General features: G+C 36.8%; 1 protein-coding gene across 5 annotated transcripts in view; it reads right to left on the bottom strand.

Annotated features, from left to right (window-relative positions):
- Positions 1-18,624, bottom strand: part of NOSTRIN (nitric oxide synthase trafficking) — a 55,548-nt gene that overhangs the window by 22,191 nt on the left and 14,733 nt on the right. For all 5 annotated transcript variants that reach the window (XM_039855340.1, XM_039855337.1, XM_039855336.1 and 2 more), the window contains 6 exons: positions 15,773-15,856; positions 13,104-13,166; positions 12,820-12,901; positions 10,480-10,542; positions 7,772-7,870; positions 2,396-2,521 (listed from right to left, as the gene is read on the bottom strand). In XM_039855340.1, the coding sequence (XP_039711274.1) occupies positions 2,396-2,521; positions 7,772-7,870; positions 10,480-10,542; positions 12,820-12,901; positions 13,104-13,166; positions 15,773-15,856 (517 nt within the window). The remainder of the gene's footprint in view (positions 1-2,395; positions 2,522-7,771; positions 7,871-10,479; positions 10,543-12,819; positions 12,902-13,103; positions 13,167-15,772; positions 15,857-18,624) is intronic.

Genomic DNA, 18,624 nt, shown 5'->3' with positions numbered 1-18,624 from the left:
CATAGTGTTCATTCATTCTTTTCGGTTCCTACTGTCCTGGCCTTTCAGTCTATACTAGCTGAAGAGCTTGGAAGGACTCTGTTTTCATCTCAATTGCCTTCATAAAACTAATCAAAGAAAGAGCATGCTGTTCTAGAGCAGAAACTCCCAAACTTTAGTATACCTAGCAATTATCTAGACCCCTTCCTAAAATCATTCAGAGGTTCTGTGATTTACCTGGTCTAGGGAGGCATTCTGGAATCCAAATTCTAACGAGCTTTAAGATAGTGCCCTAGGGCCATAAAGGGCAACAAAAAAAAATTTTTAAATCCCTTATAATGCTTCTACCCAGAGATAACCACCGTTAACTTTTTGCTATATTTCAGTCTGTCTAGGTATGTGTGTATAAATGATTTTATCTTTCTAGTTATTTATCAAATTGCTTAAATTTATATCTTTTCTTTTTCACTTAACATCACATATAAGCAATTTCCCAGCCCGTTAGTCACAAACATCATTTTAATTAACAGTCTATTGTGTAGAAGTGCATAGAATGCATCGATTCATTTAGTCATCCCCCTAAATGTTGGCTATTTGGTTGTTTCCTCCCTTTTACTTTTAATGCATTTTGAACAGAAATCTGTATTTATTTTCCAGTCATTTTCTCAAAATAGATTTATAGAAAGGAAATTGTGTTTTTCAACAGGATTTCTAGAAGAGAAACCCAATGTCCTAAGGCATCCATTGTATGCAATGAGTCACCATTTCCTCTCTGCCTCTAAAGTGCTACTACTCACTACCATCCTTGCGAGAACTGAGAAAACAGTCACTCAAATTATTTTCTGTGTTCTGTGGTTCAGATGAGAAAGTGAACATTTTAAAGGCTTTTGACACGTTTTGCAAAGGGTTTTCTAAAATAATTCCTCGAGTAAGTACTGTCAGTACCAAACATTTGATTCTTGGTAATTCTTGGTAGTGTCACTATTACTTTTTGAAACATAGGTTATTTCTAACAACTGAATTATCTTTTCTTGGAAGGTAGGACATGTGGCTTTCACATAGGATGATTATGAAGTAATAAGCGAATTGTAACATGTGGTTTGTGGAATTGGTTTCATTACTTAATACCAACACTTGAGACTTTGTAATATTTCTCACAGTATCTAGTAAACTGCCTTGAACGGAGATCGGTAACTACTCTTTGAAAGAATTTGTAAATTCAACTGGAAGAGTAAGAAGGGGTAAGAGGACACTGCATAGGATCCTAAAACGAATTCTTATATTCCACTTTTACGGAAGAATGATGGGGAATACATAAAAATTCTCCTTTAATTCAGCCCGCTTTTATTATGTCTTTTATGAATATGATTTTACTCCTGAGTTTGTAAACAACAGAAGATGTAGAATGTACAGTGTAATATGCGAATATATTCAGTTGTATTAACTGAATATATATAAGCCAACACAATACAAAGGGAATCATTAATGCTAGGGTGAAGCAAGAATGACTTGACAGGCATCCTTTTTCTACATTAGATAAAATTTTAAGAGTAATTCCTCTATTAACAGAAATGAAGATTGTGTCCAATTTTTTCTCACAATGCAATTCTAAACAATTCTGCAATAAATATTTTTATACATCACCCTTGGTATACAGTTATAATTTTTCCTTTAGGATTATGACTAAAAGAGGAACTGTTGTGTTATGAGTACATACATATTTCAGTTTTATTATATAACATCAAATTATTCTCACTAGAGGGGTACAAGAATTTTAGTTTGCCAACAATTTTTATTTAGCAACATTTGATATAATCACTTTAAAATTTTTGCCATGTAAGTGAGCATCTTTTCATGTGTTATTAGTGATTTGATTTTCTGTTTTGTGATTTGCTTTTTCATACCTCTTGATTTTTATTGGACGATTTGCCACAATTCTTCCTCTATATGTCTTCTTTGTTGCTAAACTGTACACATCCCAAGAGTTAGATTGTATTTATTCATTGCTATATATCTCCAGTGCCCAACACAATGCCTGACATGCGAAGGAATTCTATAAGTGAACACAATTTGAATTAGGTCTCAGGCCTAAAATTCATTTCTGAGTACCTAATATTCAAGCCTTAATTTACACTTCACTTTGGCTATTTTTGAAATTAGCTGAGTGCTATCTTGTCCATTGAGAATTTAGGAGCAGAAATTCTGGCCAGCGACATTCAATAGATATTCACTGGTTACTGTATCCATGGAAAAGTTGAAACAATGAGAAGTAATGGGGTTTGTCTAAAGTCACAGTAGGAGTGAGGGTCATAGCAAAGGACAGAGATCATCAGGTCATGTAACTATAGATCCAATCTCCATTTTCAAGGCCACACAAAGCTCCATGGAAAAAAAAAAAAAGGGACTGCTTGATTACCTGGTAGCTGTTTTCTAGCATGTTTTCCCATTTCAGTCTGGTAGAACAGCCGGCCATGTTTTTTTGGTAGTAATTTTCATCTTCTTTTGACAATTTCTCAGTCGATTTTTTCAGTTTATTGAGGAGCTAAAGTAAAACATCAGTGTCACGTATTCATTAACGTATTTATAAAAGCCCTTTGTAATTCCATATAAAAAATTATATGCATCTCAATGATATCTTTCTCATCTCCCAGCTAAAATCATAAAGAGTAGCTACAGATGACAAAGTCAAAGATCTTTCTCAGAAAAAAGAATATCAGAACTGAAAGGAAACCTAAGGGCCTTTTAGTATAATTCTTTCAATTTTTTTTCTATGAGGAAATAGAGGTCCTTAAAAATGATGTGACATGCCCATTTCATCAAATCAAAGAAGAGGTCAAAGGACAGGTGAGAAGAAGCAAGCACAGATCAGGAACCTTCAACTCAAGACTGTAATCTACTAATGATTCCTATAGTCTTATTTGGTAAATATTAGGCTATGGAATTTCTTACCAGGACAGTTAGAGATTTGTGCAATTATGTAACTTTTAGAGCTAGAATTAGGCCTGGCTATCATCCTGTCCAACAACCTTACTTCGCTTTCACTATATAAATTTTGCGGTATAACTTTAAAAATCAAACTTGAGGATTAGAGTCCTTGTTCTGACTGCGGGTGAATTACTTAAACTTCAGAAGCCAGTTTTCTCATCTCTGTGATGCAAATAGTGATGCTCCCACTTCACTGGGTTGCTTTGAGGATTCAAACAGGTGATGTGAGTAAGGCATGTGGCACACTGACTGACACCTGGTACAGCCCTCAAAGATTAGAATCGCTGTTACTAGTGAAGAGTCCGAGTGAGATGTATGCTGGTGTTCACTCCAAGTTATGGACAGCTTGACAGATGCTTTCTTTCTATCCTGCTCCCCAATGATACGCTCCTTCACAAAGAGCCTCCTCTTGCCAATCACCAAAATTGGCCATTCTGACTGTGGAATCTTCTGGAAAATCAAAGTAATACAAAACTCTTCAGACCAGGGAAGCCAAAATTGATTCTCAAAATGCTCAGAAAAGTAATTTCACATCTCTGAGGAAGGAAGAAGTTGAATTATGTGAATGAGTCTCAAACTTTAATATGCCTACGAATGACCAGGGGTGCTTGTAAAATGGAAGATTTTCAGCATTCCACAAGTAGCAATATTGATTCAATAGTTCTGTAGTGGGAATTGGAAATCTGAATTTTCACTACTTCCTCAGATGATTCTGCTGTAAATGGTCCTCAAACCAAAAATGAAGGAACACCGAGGATTCCTCCAGCGTAAGCAGTTTAGAGCTTCAAGGACAGAGACAAAGCTTTTAAGAATGACCCTTTTTATGGTTAAGGACATTATGACTAACGTTTCAGTAATAAAGAACATTCATCTAAAATTCTGAATATTAACACCACTCACTTTATCATTCCAATTGATATGGTAGCCATTCAACTGTCTCTCGGCTCTGATGAACGACTTATACAGGACACATTTAGTTTTGTATATCAAGTGTAATGGGCCACATTTATCTATAGAAACATGAGCTTGTGAATTTTAATCTGATAACAATATAATGAAAGGGCAGAAAGTGTGCCATGGCTATATGTTGCTAAATCATTGTCCTTAAATTCTGGTTGAGAATGCCAGACTCCCAACAATGAGAATAAAATCACTTTTGAGATGACTACTCATATTCATCAGCCTATATAGCTATTGACTAGAAATTTCTGCTCAGCAAATTTACAGCAAATAACCCCAAATCAATATAAAAGAAGAATGTAGACTCTTTTATTTAAGGAACCTCTCAGAAAACGTTACTAAAATTTGTCAAAGATTGTATACTTTTTCTTTCCTCTTTTCTTTCTCTTGGAACAAACATCTCACTCATTCATCATTTACTGAATGCCACAGTGTGTCAGGTACTAGGCTCTGGGGAAAGAAAATGGAACTAGATAGGCTTCTTCTCTAGTCAGGGACCCACACAGGCCATTACTATCCTGTGTGTGATAGATCTCGGGATGATATAAGTATTTAGGTATCACTGAGGCATAAGAGAGGCACTTAAACGAGCCTTGGAATTAAAATGACATTTAAGCTGAGACTTGGCATATAGTGGGTGCTTATAGGAATAATCGTGTGCGAATAAACCTAAAATGAAAGTAAGAGTTGGTACACATAGCAAGGTATACAGTTTTGTTTTGTTTTTTTTGAGGTTGGAGCACACAGTTTGAGAGAAAGAATAGCAAAAGGTGATGCTGAAAATTAGAGAAAAGTCAAGTGTGGGAGAGTCTAAAGGGCCATGTAAAGGAGCTCGTACTCATTCTGAGGTCACTGGGAAGCCTTTGAAGGCGTTTAAAAGGAGAACAGAATGTTCAGATTTGAGGAGGCTCGTGTATGGGGAATAGATAAGAAGAAGCAACATTGAAAGTCAAGAGACTGATTTGTCAGTTACAGTAATCTAAGCAATGATGATGGTGGCCTGGGAGAGAGTAATGGCAGTGGAGGTGAATACATTCAAAAAGTAGGTACATTCAAAAGGTATTTGGTTTAGCAATTAAAATTGGGAGGATATGGTGGATGGTGTTATTCAAAGATATAGAAAACATAAGGATAAGGAATATTTTGGGTAGATAGAAGTGATAGTTCCAATTTCGGATATTGAGTTTGATGTGCAGAAAGCAGTATGGAGACTGGTGTGGGCTGGAGATATAAATTTGTGCATTGTCAGCATAAATATGCTAGTTGATGCTTTGAGGCATATTTGAGAGCCAATTATTTATTGAGTACCTGATGCTGAGAGTACTGTGCAGGACACTGGAAGATACCATGCTGAATGAAACAGAGTAAGGCCCAGGAGGGAAATCATTAGGAAGAGCAACATGGGAAAGATCAGGCCAAAGGAGAGAAGTCCACAAAGGAATTTAAGAAAAAATTGCGAGGAGGGAAAACCAAAAGAGTAAGATGTTGCTGAATTTTAAAGAAGAGATCATTTCTGGAAGGAGGATGTCAACAAGGCTTAATGCTTCTGAGAAGTTAAATAAGGTAAGAACTGGATAGTACCTGTTGGCTTTAATGAGGAAGACATCATTTTCCATGGCAAAAGCACTCTTAGTAGAATGGTGGGGAAAGCTTGATTGGGGAGGTTTAAGGAGTGAACAGGAGGCGAGGTAGTGGAGACAGAGCACAGACAACCCTTTCAACAAATCTTATTGTAAAAGTAAGGAGCGACAATAATATCTGGAGAAGAATAAGGCCATGGAAAGCTTCTCCCTGACTCTCCCTACTCTCCCAAGATGTGGGGAGTTGAGAAGGCTGATGAAAAGAAACTACTGGGGAGGGTTATGTTTGAGACACAGGAAAGAGGAATAATCAAGAGAAACATCTCTGAGAGGCAGGATGGTATGGTGCCCCATTGCACACATGACTTTAGTAGGAAGGTGGCTGTGTTGACTTCTATTTCTTCTGTGAGAGAGAAGGCATGATAGTCTGCTGAGAGTGGGTAGTGAGGATGGAAGTGCGAGGAGAATGGAGATTTAGATCAACTTCTGGTGAGAACAAGGACTGCTGAGCAGGAAAAAAGGAAGAACTGTTGAGCACCACAGAATCAGCTCAGCTCAGGCTGGACACCATGGGCAATTCTGTGTAAGATGTGAAAATGAATACTGCCTTAAGTGTGTAGCTCTAAAGACTGGAAAAAAAAAAAAAGACTAGCAGATAAAGCAATGAAGATGGTAGGGGTCTGTGGTATAATGACAGCCAAGGACTATGGTTACAGGACTGGCAGGAGGAAGGGAGGGAAGGACCATAGACTTTGACCTTCCAGGGAAGCTGTTAACGAGGGAAGGAAGAGGAAATTCACACTTAGCTGCCCATGCTCTTTTTTTCCTTTTTGCTTGACAACCATAAAGAATAGCTTCTAATGTGGGCTTCAAATGCCTGTGACAGTTCCTGGTGCTTCGCATTTTAACATACTGTGATTTTGCCTCCTTGGAAGCTGTCTCATTATTGAACTCTTATTATGATCATTTCAAACTTTGAAGATTGGCATGTGAAGAAATAAGAACTTTGTGAAATCTTGCTAATAATGAATTTAAGCTATTCAACTAATGGTTTCTTCAAATGAAATGATGGCATTACTTGCAATGACAATTTTCTTTTTCTTTTAAGACTATTTTCGGTTGCAGTGGTGCTGCCTGCATTTCCTTAAGGGGACTCCATCTTTTGAAGGAGATATTGATGATTTCAAAGGTTTCCAATCTGTAGCATATACCACATGAGGTATACAAGATAATCATATATTTTCTGCCTGTACTCCAATATTATTTGTGTTCATTTTTGCCTAAAGCTATCTCTTATCTAATATTATGTTGTGCCCACACATGGACAGTTGTGGATTCTAAAGTGTCTTGGAGGATGAGTGGGAACTTCACAACATAATAAGCTAACATAAAGTCTTCACTTTCAACATCCTGGGACATGAGGCCATTGGCATGTGTCTGGGTCATGCATACGTACAGATTTATTATCTAGATTTAACGAGGTTACTACACACAAAGTGCACAAACCTCTTAAAAAGATCTCTGCCAAGAACCTGTAGTTTTATGTTAAGACTAACAATGTAAGCATAAGGAAGCCACAGGAAAGGTTTGAGCTGATGCTGTCTCCTGCTCCTGGTTACGAGCGTGTCAGCACCCACATGAAAAGGCAAAAATTGGGATGATCTAGTGACACCCGACAAGATGGTGACCAAAAAAATGTTTAAATTATCAAGAGGACTATGAGAAATATGAATTTATATTTACTATGTTTAAAGCTGAACCTTGCCCCAAGTATATATTTTGCCTGGAATTATCACTTAATGATTATGTAAAGATATGATGATTAGCTAATCATTTAAAATCTTAGTTCATCTTTATCTCATCCTTCAAGCCATTCTACTTTTTTATGTTTTATAATGTTATAACATATCAGTATAATAGATAAAGTACTACATATTATATCCAACATAAGTGAAGTACATTATATATAATAAATGTGTGTATATATTTTTTACTTCTTTGAGGTGTGAGCTGAGAGATGCTTAATAGGGTCCCCCATCAAAAATGTTGACACCACTGGTCTAATTTGTCATCTGTCAATAAATATCTTTTATAAGTACATGTGTACCAGGAATGATTTAGAATCCCTTCTTATCCTCGGCCACACTACAGATCTGCTCAGACCCTACACAGAGTGGGAATCAGCCATTTCTATCATATTTGTAGCTAAAGGCAGGAATTCCATCCGTCTCTAAGCCATATGCATCCAACCGGCCATGACAGGTTACCTTTTGCTTCTCCCTCTCAGTCACGGTTTGCTTGGAGCTTTCTACAAGATGGTAAAGTGCTTCATGCTTCTTGGTATTCACCATTAATTTCTTTTTGGCCTAGAGTCAAAAAATATATAAAAAAGCAAAAAAGGAGCAGGAAATAACATCAAGAGAAAAACTCTTCTGTTCTTGAACAATTTAATGTTCATGTGCTAGCTTGAATGATAGTGTGTTTTTAGTTCTTCGTTTCTGCCCTCATCTCAAAATCTGCCTAAAATATCATGATGGCTAACATTTTGCCCTGAGAACCACTGTATATTTTTTCATTGTAGTTGGTACACTCAAGAGAGTTACACATTTTTCTAAATCACTGAAGGCCTGCAAGCTTCCAAAACATTATCCTAGCTAACTAACATAATGAATGGAAATGGCTTTACAAAAAAAAAAAAAAAAAAAAAAAAAACATGGAAGACTGCCTGCATCATTCTTTTAAATCAACCTGAGCCACAGCTGAAGTTGTTTTAGGATGCTCTCTTAAAACTTATGGCAAAGGGGAAATTTATTCCCTGATGCCCAGGATTGAGAGCTGAGCATTTGCCTGGCATCTTGTGACATGACCTGCATTTGTGAAAAGGGGTGGGGGTGGGGGTAGTTGGGATGAAAGAAGCATTCAAAGTCTCCCTACTCTGTTGATGCCTCAAACCTTGGAGTGGATTATGATTCAGGCGATCATTTCCTATTCTACCCAGTTCCAATTTGGTAGGAGATGATGCTCCGGAGATAAAATAAACAGAATTCGGTTTGAGTTGGATTGAGCCTTTTTCCGAAACTGGGTTGATTAAAATACTATTGGATATTTTTACGTCAAGGTTGCAAGATCTGTAAAACCAGAAAAAATGAAAAGCTTAGGTCTCTTTTTACTTAGAAATTGGAGGCAAAGCCTTCTGAATGTCTCTAAAAAATGAAGACTCAACAATAAGGAATTCCAGGAACAAGAAGCAACTAGACTCTCTTTCTCTACCTTCAGTTGGTCACATGCCCACAGATAAACGAGGGAATGAGACATGAACTTTGGTCCTTTAAGGCTTTACGTGCCTCCAAAACAGACCGCACTTCGTTATTGACATGCTGAATCCCTTGAATTGTAATTGGGGAGACAATTATCATAGTCAAGAATGTTATGTTTTCTAATTTTTCTGTCACTCTTCATAGAAAATAAAATCATTTTATTTGAAAAAATTAGTTGGTGGAACTGGGAAATAATAAAAGATGCTTTTTGTTCTTGAAAGCAATTGGAGCTGCCGAGCATGGTTTCTCTCTTTTGTTCCATTATATTGAATTTCCTGTAAAAGCTGAATATTTAGAGAATGGATTTTTTAAAACAAATTCTGTTTAAGAAAGCTTATAAAAATCAAGAGCAAAACTAAAAACAAATGACTGGATACTGTTTGTAAGACTTTGAAATATTTATTATAAATGTGCTTCTCATGGGCATACTTTCATCAATGTATGCCCATACTTTCTATTGTGGGTATAGAAATTCATTTATCTTGAACATTTCATATTAATGTCACTGATCCCAGGAAGTCTTTGGTTTTATCAGAAGCTTCAGCAGTAACACTGAGGATTGAAATGGGGTCGCCTCTTTCTGAGGGCATCTCTGGTTATTTGGCATTATTGGCTGTCTACCTAGGGAAGTTCTCTTTGGGGACTGACACTTTGGAGATGGAAAAGGAGAATTTCAACTCTTGGAGCACACATCCTCTCAAAGAAAATCCTTGGGTTTTCTCGGTAGATTCCCTCTCTAATCCTTTCTACTCAAAAAGAATTCCTCCTCAACTGGATTGTTCTAGAATAATCTTCTGTATATATATATATATATATATATATATATATATATATATATATATATATATATATATATATATATAAGTTCTATCTGTTGTTCTCTCTGCTTAAGAACCTCTAGTGATATGTTCTAAATTCACACCAGATTGTAATTCCTCTCCTTAGAATTCATGCACATTCTCCTGCACACATGTTGTCTGTCAACTAAATTTAAAATTACTTAGGAACAAGAACCACATCTTAGTGCACTGTGGTACACAAGAAGTGAACTGTACATATGTATGGAATCAATATATGCATATATATTCCCTTTACCTATCTCTACCTACCCCTCACTTTGCTCTCTCACTAATGAGACAGAGATCACAAACACCCTTCTACAAATGATGAGACCAAAACTCAGATAGTATTTGTCACTTGCCCTAAGTTATAAATTATACAGAGAGGCAGTCAACATAGTGTAATTGTTAAGAGCAGTGATCCTGGAGCCTAATGACTAGTAACACTTCTTGGTTCAACTGTTAGCCAGTTTTATAACCTTAGACAAATTATTTACCTCACATGTCTTAATTTCCCTACCTATCTTTAAAATGGGACAATGCAATGTTACATATCACATTGGATTGTCGTGATGATTAAATATATAGTTTACAGCACTTGGCACACAATAAGTTTTGGCCATAAATAATAACCATATTTGGAGCCCTGCTCTTCCATTGGTTGAGTTAAAAGCTATAATAACTCACATGAGGAAGCATTTTTATCTTTATTTAGCACTAAGAAAAACTAATACCAAAACACTTTATTATATTTGTGCAAAAGCAAAAGATTCCAATCCTAAAAACTGAGTTTATACAAAAGATATTTGTGTTACTTGCCTTCATTTGTTGATTCCAGTTGCTAATAAAAAGATTTGCTGTCTTTTCAACTTCGTTATCAAGCTGTTGAAGAGAAAAAAAGAAAAAAATATTTTCTGTCTTCTTGTTGAGTCACGGTTCTGGCTTATTAATTGTAGCACAATTACTCTCACGATTCATAGAAATTTCAAAATCCTGTAGTGGATATATTTCCTGAGAAAAGTAGCCAAACTATCTTTTCCTCTTATTAAGAATCTCTTAACGGAATTTAGCCTGAATGCATTTGGTACAATAATTATTTCTCACATATAACTATGTAAAAACAACATAAATATGTGCAATCTATGTGAAGGATCTTACATAGTTTGGTATCACTTCCGGTCCCATCATTTTCTCTTCAGCATCATTCCATGCACCCCAAATTTTAACACAATAGAATCAGTAACAGTGCTATTTTTACTGTCTCATTGCCCCTGAAGTGAATACTGTTTTAATTTCAAAGAGACTGAATTCTTAATCAGAATTGACTTTTTTTTTTAACTTTAAACAGCTAATGGGACACTAATAGTAATAATGAAACTGAATCTAGGCACCCCCCCTCCACCACCTCAGGAGGTCAGACTTAAATTCTGGCAGAACCTTTCTGACTGGACCATTGAGCTTTTTGCCAGACCCACAGATCAGCCATTATTCAGCCACCCTGAGATCCAGCAACACTACACTTTTATTTTTTCCAGCTGATTAAATTTGGAATACATGCTTTATTCTAACAAATACAATGAAAATAATGTTATACTCTCCATGCCATTTTTTTACTCTATGTATGTGTCTGAAATGTGGAACTAGTTCATTACTTTGAGAAAGATTCTGATCTTTTATCTTTTGTGTAAGACTGGCTAGGATGGTAGGGATGCAGCAGGGAGGGGTAATGCTGAAGAGAAGATTATGAACTGGAACAGCAGTTTGGGGGGATAATGACATTAATTATCTAAGGCACTGTGATAATGATCATAACACTGTGACTAACATATGGTAAGTACTAAAAAAATGCTAGTAATTTTCAGATTATAATGTGGTATGAAAATATTTATTAGTTAATGAAATATAGATTTGTGTTTGGTTTTTATTAAGTTGGTTTGCAAAGGCAGATAATTATATTGTTTTCTAGTCAGAACTGTAAATTTCCCCCATCACCCTAGCCATGAGTAGAACATCTATTCTGGTAAAAACATACGTATGTTCCCACAAACAACAATTATATTTCCTGACTCAGTTTAATGAGTTTGAATAAAAAAATGTTTTTGGTATAATTTTTCATCCAGCAGGGCTTTTACAGATCCCCTCATTCTACTCACTTACTCTTTTTATCACCTATTTTATCTGGCTGTGGTCACTTGACCCTCCTCTTAGCCCCGGCCCCTTCCCTTCACAAAGACCAACTATTACTGCTTCAGAACTTCTTACCTGCACCTGACCTTGAAATAGTGGCCATGACCCAACTCCCATCAGAGTTAAGCAACACTAATTAAACACTCCTTTATGTTGCCTGAAAATATATTTTAAAGATCTAAATGACTGTATGACACACAAGAAAAATGAACACTAATGAAACTGTTCTGGCAGAAAAGACACACAAAACGACTAGAGAATATGCTATTTAAGAAGATCAGCTGCCTCTGCAAGAATTATTTAGTTATTTTTCTTCAGTTTGAAGCCTCTTTGAAGATCATACCTATTATTGCCTTTACTTAATCCCAAGCTGATAAGCACAGAAAAGCATTTCTTTTTAAAATACGTGTTTATAATTTTTCGATTTACCCGAGGAATATCTATTCATTCAAAAACAATGGAAATACAAAAAAAGTACAAAACAATTAAAATAATCTCTAATCCCACTATCTAGAGATAATTCTTATTAACATTCTGGGGAAGTTCTTCCATGTTTTTTCTATGCGTAGGTACACATTTATTTTACAAAACTGAGGCCATATCGTTAGATTTTTTAAATCCTGTTTTTTAACTCTATATAGTGAAGAACATTCCCGTGTAATTAAATTCTTCTTCAATAAGACCTTTAATGGTTGCATAGTATTCTGTTGCTTGAATTTGTCATAATTTTTTGGGGGGTGATGAAGTATTTTACAGTCTTTCATTACCACAAACAATGCTTTAACAAACATCTTTGTACATTTGTTTGCTTTAACAAACATCTTTGTACATCTTTGTACAAATTTTGGGGTTTGTTTTTATTTTTATGATAAATTTCTGAAATGTAGTATCATTTTTAGATCATCTTTTACTTCTTGGTCCAAAGACAGAAATCTTGCTTAAACAGGAGAGAAAAGAAAATTTTTGACTCACTGATTTTCTCTTCTTCTCATGTACACTCAGGACTTGATGCGTTGGTTTTACTGCTTCCAACTCAATTGCTTTGCCAAGTTTTCTGGAAATTGAACATAAAAAAACGCACAAATATATCATTAGAATTTGTATCTACTTTCTAAACTGTTTTCTGGGAAAATAAGATAGTGTGTTACAGCATATCTATTCAGGGCAAGTTTGAAGTGGAATATTTGTAGTGCACCCACTTTAAATATTTAAAACTCCCTTTGGAGTTGGAACAAGGCTGGGGCAGGAGCACTCACTGATGCAGGTCTGCTGCAGATTTCATGCCCTCCGAGATCCAGGCCCAGGCACTGACGACACAGCTGGAGGCAAAAACAAGGAGACACAAGAATGTGTTATTTTCCCAGTAAAGTATGAAAGAAAGCATCGCTCTGATTAAATGCTGTCAATGTATTTATTTGCACTACAGTCATTAAAGAAATTGCTTTTTATCATTCATTTTTTAATTTTGATTTTCATTTTCCAATTCTTGTCTGTAGAAAGTTAGAGAAATAGCCAAGGGTATAAAGGCATTTAGAAGAGTCAGGAGACAACTCGCTAGAGGCAGAAGTCCCTTAAAGACAACCTTTTCAGGATCCTGATCTCACAGATAATAAACTGAGATTCCGAGAAGTTAAGTGACAGGGGATTCAAGAGCCTTTGTCACATCCTTTGTCACATCAGTATCCTGCTCTGGGGTTGAGGTCTAGTTCTCATTCCTTGCTGGCTTTTAAGACAACGGCTCAGATATTTTATGGTCTTGTGAGCACTATCTCAATTTAACAAAAGGATGGCACTGCCCTGTCCCCAGCAGCACAGAAGGAGGATTAGGAAGTGTGATGCTGTTTTCTCCCATGGAAGGGGTATAGCTCACAGCAGCCCTCAAAAGTTAGAACAATAAGCCTAATTGCATCAGTAACCCCAGGGACAGAGGCCTATGCAGACTTTGATGGAGGAGGAGGGACAGATTGGTGCCCCTACTGAAATCAGGATGATGCAGAGGTTTTGCCTCCAAATGACTTCGGTTGTAACTTGCAGTCAGAGAATGGGAGATTTAGACCAAAGGATGCCAGGTTTTTTTGTGTATCCAAAGCCAGGTACAAAACCAGGCACCAGAGAGTACCTACTGTATGATTCCAATTATAGAAAATTCCAGAAAAGACTAAACAAATCTATGTATTGACAGGAATCAGATCAATGGTTTCTTGTAACTGTGTGGAGGAAGGCCTGCAAACAGGCATGAGAAATCTTACGTGATAAAAATGTCTCTGTGTTGATTTTGGTAGTAGTTACATGGTGTATACATATGTTAAAATCGACCAAACCATATGCATTAAATGGGTGTATTATTGCATATAAATTAAAACTTGATTAAGATTGTTTTTCGAAGATGAAGCAGAGCCTGGCATTTGTCCCTCAGAGGAGCTGGGCAACTGAGCAGGAAGCTGAGAGCGCTGGCATCCAAGAGGTCTGTGTCTGAATCCACATCCTACCCTTTGTTTTCTGCGTGACCTTGGAAGGAGCACTTGATGTTTCTGACCCTCGCTTAATTATTACATAAGTATCTGAAACAGATTTTGGTCTAGATAAAAGTTTAATTAATGTTTTATTATTAACTGTTGTGCTAACCCTAGATAACCAAACATTCTGGACATGCCAACTCTCTGGGAGCACCATGCTGAATGCTAAGGTTGCAACACAACACACACCCCCTACACCCTTACATCTCTTATTCTTTGGGAGGTAATTATAATCAAAATTATAATGAACACTTATGGGGCTTTGGCTCTCTCCCAGGTAGTAAACACACTTCTTTTATTATCTCATTTAATCCTCACAGCAATTATATAAGATAGGTTTTATTTCCATTTTAAATAGACAATGAGAGGAAAGATAAATTGTCCTAATACACCTACATGGTAAGTGGTAGAGCTAGAATTTAAACCTGGCAGTCTAAATAAAGTCGATCTATGCTCAACCACTGTGCTCTACTGGCTCCTTTGTAGTCTAGTAAAATACTATCCTAAAAATCAAGCTAAAAGTCAGAGCAATTTCAAAGTCAATATTTGCTACTACAGACAAAGCCTAAGGAAGAATAGCAATTGGAGTTCCCAAAGACTTCCTTTCTCTTGTCCCTTTCTCTTTTATCATCAAAGAGGCCTTTGCGATGGCACTGTCAGTTCAAGGTGTCATCTGCAAGCATTACTCAAGACTCTTCATAACAAATTATTACTAAGGGACCATTTTTAGAACACCAATATCTTTCTTCTCTCTCCTCCAAGAAAGAATTGACTTCATTTGAAATGTATTGAGGAAAATGTGAACAAAACATTTTTTCTGCACCCAACATCCTAATCTCTTTACATATATTTTCTCATTCAACATACACCCCTTCCCCCCACACACGTACATACACATGATGGAACACATTTCATTATTTCATTTAACAATGATGAAAACTGAGGCACAGAGAGGCCAAGTTACTCGCTAAAGGTCATAGAGTTGAGATAAAGCAGGATTCACACTTTTTGACTCCAAGATCTTACAACTTAACAACACTGCTTCCCAAGTTTACTGTCACCACTGAGGTCTGTTATGAATATGGATTTAGGAAGCATAAAAACAGAGAATGAATCCATCTCTACAACTCATTATCTATGTGATTGTGGCAAATATCTTAAACCCTCCAAGCTTCAAGGCCTTGTCTAGAAAAGCGACAATAACAAGACTTCACAAGGGTTATGAAGATTAAACAGGAGTGTCTATAAGAGCATTTAACACAATTTGTGGCACACAGTAATTGCCCAAGCACATGAAGTCATGCTTGACATCGTGTACCTGCCACACTTATAAGAGGAAGCTAGAATTGAACATGTCACTTTTTATTATTTTTTAGAATTATTTTGCCTTACCTCATCCACATACTTACTTTTTCTTTGTGCTCTGTAGTGCTTTGCTCAGCTTGATTGCCAGTTTCTGAAGTCCTTTTGCATAGTTAAACTCTAAGTTTGCCCTGTTAGCAAAGAGATAGTTAGATTTTGCTGGCCAGAAATCAAGCAAAACCACACACACACACACACACACACACACACACACACTCCCCCGAAGAGGGCTCAGGCTGACAATACTAGGACTACATAAGGAAGAGATGATTACTATAAGGATGCTCGTTTCCTTAGGCATAATCTAAGAGAATCCTGCAAAGGGAGAGAGCTTTTTATTAGACCTAGCTACACCAGTATTTTGGGTAGACTTGTATCTTTCCGCACTTCTGAAGGTGTTGAAGTCCTAAACCCTAGAGTCTGTGAATGTGGCTTTATTTGGAAATAGAGTCTTTTCAGACAATCAAGTTAAGATGAGGTCATTAGGGTGGGTCTAAACCCAATGTGGCTGTGTCCTTATAAAAAGAGGAAGTTTGGAAATGGAGACGGACATAGGAAGAACGCCATGTAAAAATGAAGTCAGAGATGAGGGTGATGCATCTATAAGCAAATCACCAGAAGCTAGGAGAGAGGCCTGGAACAGATTCTCCCTCGTTGCCCACAGATGACATCAACTTGGTCACCATTTTGATCTCAAACTTCTAGTCTCCCCAACTATACTACAGTAAATTCTGTTATTTAAGCCACTCATTCTGTTGTACCTTGTTACAGCAGGCCTAGCAACTAATCCAACGAGTAGGGAACAGAAAACTTTCCTGCATATCTTGGGACATCATCGGGAAGGTGCTGAGGTGGCTGATGCCAGATTTAAAAAAAATGAATCCATTACTTTCTTTGCAGGACAAGACTCAATAGGGAATCTGGGCATGCTCTTCAAAAGACAGCTCCTTCTTCTTGAGATCAAGGGAGTCACTCTCATCTTAAACTGATCTTACCATGTCCTACTTACAGGCCTATCTATAGATAAAATGAAGACATATTCTTATTCATCTCCTCACTTTTCACTAAAGATAATAAAAGTGTAGGAAATTAAGTTCAATTTCTATTGTCTCCCTTTTTAACACAAATCAGAAAGTTTTTGTTGCATGTTTTTCAGTCTTTTAATTCTATTTTTATTGTAAAATATCTTTACAATTATTTGACTTCATTTCATTTGCAAAACAACCTTAGAACTCTTCAGTAACTAACTTCATACTTGCATGCTTTTTTCCACACAAATCACACTCAATGTTATAGACCAAACAGCTGACTTTTATAAAGTGGAATCCAGAGATTTATTACTAAATTTGTTTATTTTTCCCTGTTGATACAGCTGTGTTCTAATTTACTTTTACCACTTTTTGAAATAAAGAAGACCATCGCAGGTTGCATGTTGAGGCTGAGGTACCAACCTTGCCCAAGTATAAGAATAGGTTAAGGAAAATATTCAAAAATAATGAAGCTGATAGTAAGTATCTCATTGCATTTAAAAATAGATTTCTTCTCAAAGAATATGCTCTGATTGATGGAAAGAGAGAGAGAGTGCTCAGCAGCTTGGGAGATCATCACCCTTGATGATCTTGGAAGCTCTAGAATCCCAGGAGACCTCTACCATTCAGTGGAGTAAATTTAGGCAACATTAAAAGGGAGTAATTAAACCTACCTTGGAGGGGTGATGTTTAAAATTTGGTAATGACTTGAGTCTAGGAGGGGCTCAAACACTGGGAAGATTGCTATTGACCAGCATGATCTGACTCCTGATTCCCGCTCTTATTTCCCCTCTTATAAGTCACCCCCTGACTCACTATACTCTTGCTTAGTGGCCAAATGCCATCCTGCTTCGGGGCCCTGGCACTCGCTCTGGCCTCTGCCGGGTACTCCTTTTTGCTAAATAACCATAGGGCATTCTCCTTCATGTAAACCCCAGCAGGTCTTGTTTAAACATCACCACCTCAGAAGCTATCCTACCTAAAAGAGCATCTTTGTCACTATCCCTTTACAGCTTTATTTATGACCTAGAGCTTATCACTGTCTGACATCACGTATTTTTTCAGTGTACTTCTGTGAACACCCCTAGAACGTAAGCTCCAAGAGAGTTGAAAATTTGTTTGGTTCATTGCTATATTTCTAGGTCTAGAACAGTGTTTGACACATAACGGGCACTTGGTATGTATTATCTTGAATAATTGAATAAATGGACTTTCCATCAGGTCTTGGTTAGAATTTTTAACTGATCTCTGCTACAAGTCTATTCTCACTTTACCACTTTTAAAAACTGTAAACTGATGAACTATTTAGATGTATTCCCACAAGTTTGAGCTGTGCTCAGCTCAATGTCGGAGTACACAGCTTTCTAGCACTTGGAAAAGCTAGACACATAAACCCTTTCCTAGTCCGTTGCTAACCGGATGGCTTTTTAGGATGGCTTTTCTTCCCAGCTTTCCATTCTTTCCTGGAGGCAATATACAGAACATTAAATATGATAAGAATCTTTTTCAGTGCTTAGCTCAAGGTGGGCACCAAACAAGTTCTTAATAAATATTAATTTTTCTAATATAATTATTATTACATATCCAAAAGGATCTCTAAACATTCAGAACATCCTGAATATACAGAAGGGTGTGTTTGGGGTGGGGGAAGAATCCACAGTTAGCTTATTCCATCAGCTCTAAAACAATTCAGAATGGCTTCTGACAGGAAGGGTTAATGCCATGTCAGGCACAGCCTCCTCCTCAAAATTCAGTTTCACTTTTAGAGTGTTCTCGCAAGCTGTACAAGGTGTCCTAGAGGCTAAGCAGAAATAAAAAGGACAACCCAGAAGGAAATGATGCTTTCCTTTACACCATTAACTTAATCAGAT

This window comes from Pteropus medius, unplaced genomic scaffold (genome assembly GCF_902729225.1).
Source record: "Pteropus medius unplaced genomic scaffold, Ma_sr-lr_union100, whole genome shotgun sequence".
NCBI classification, from domain to species: domain Eukaryota; kingdom Metazoa; phylum Chordata; class Mammalia; order Chiroptera; family Pteropodidae; genus Pteropus; species Pteropus medius.
This window is presented reverse-complemented; position numbering and strand designations above follow the sequence as displayed.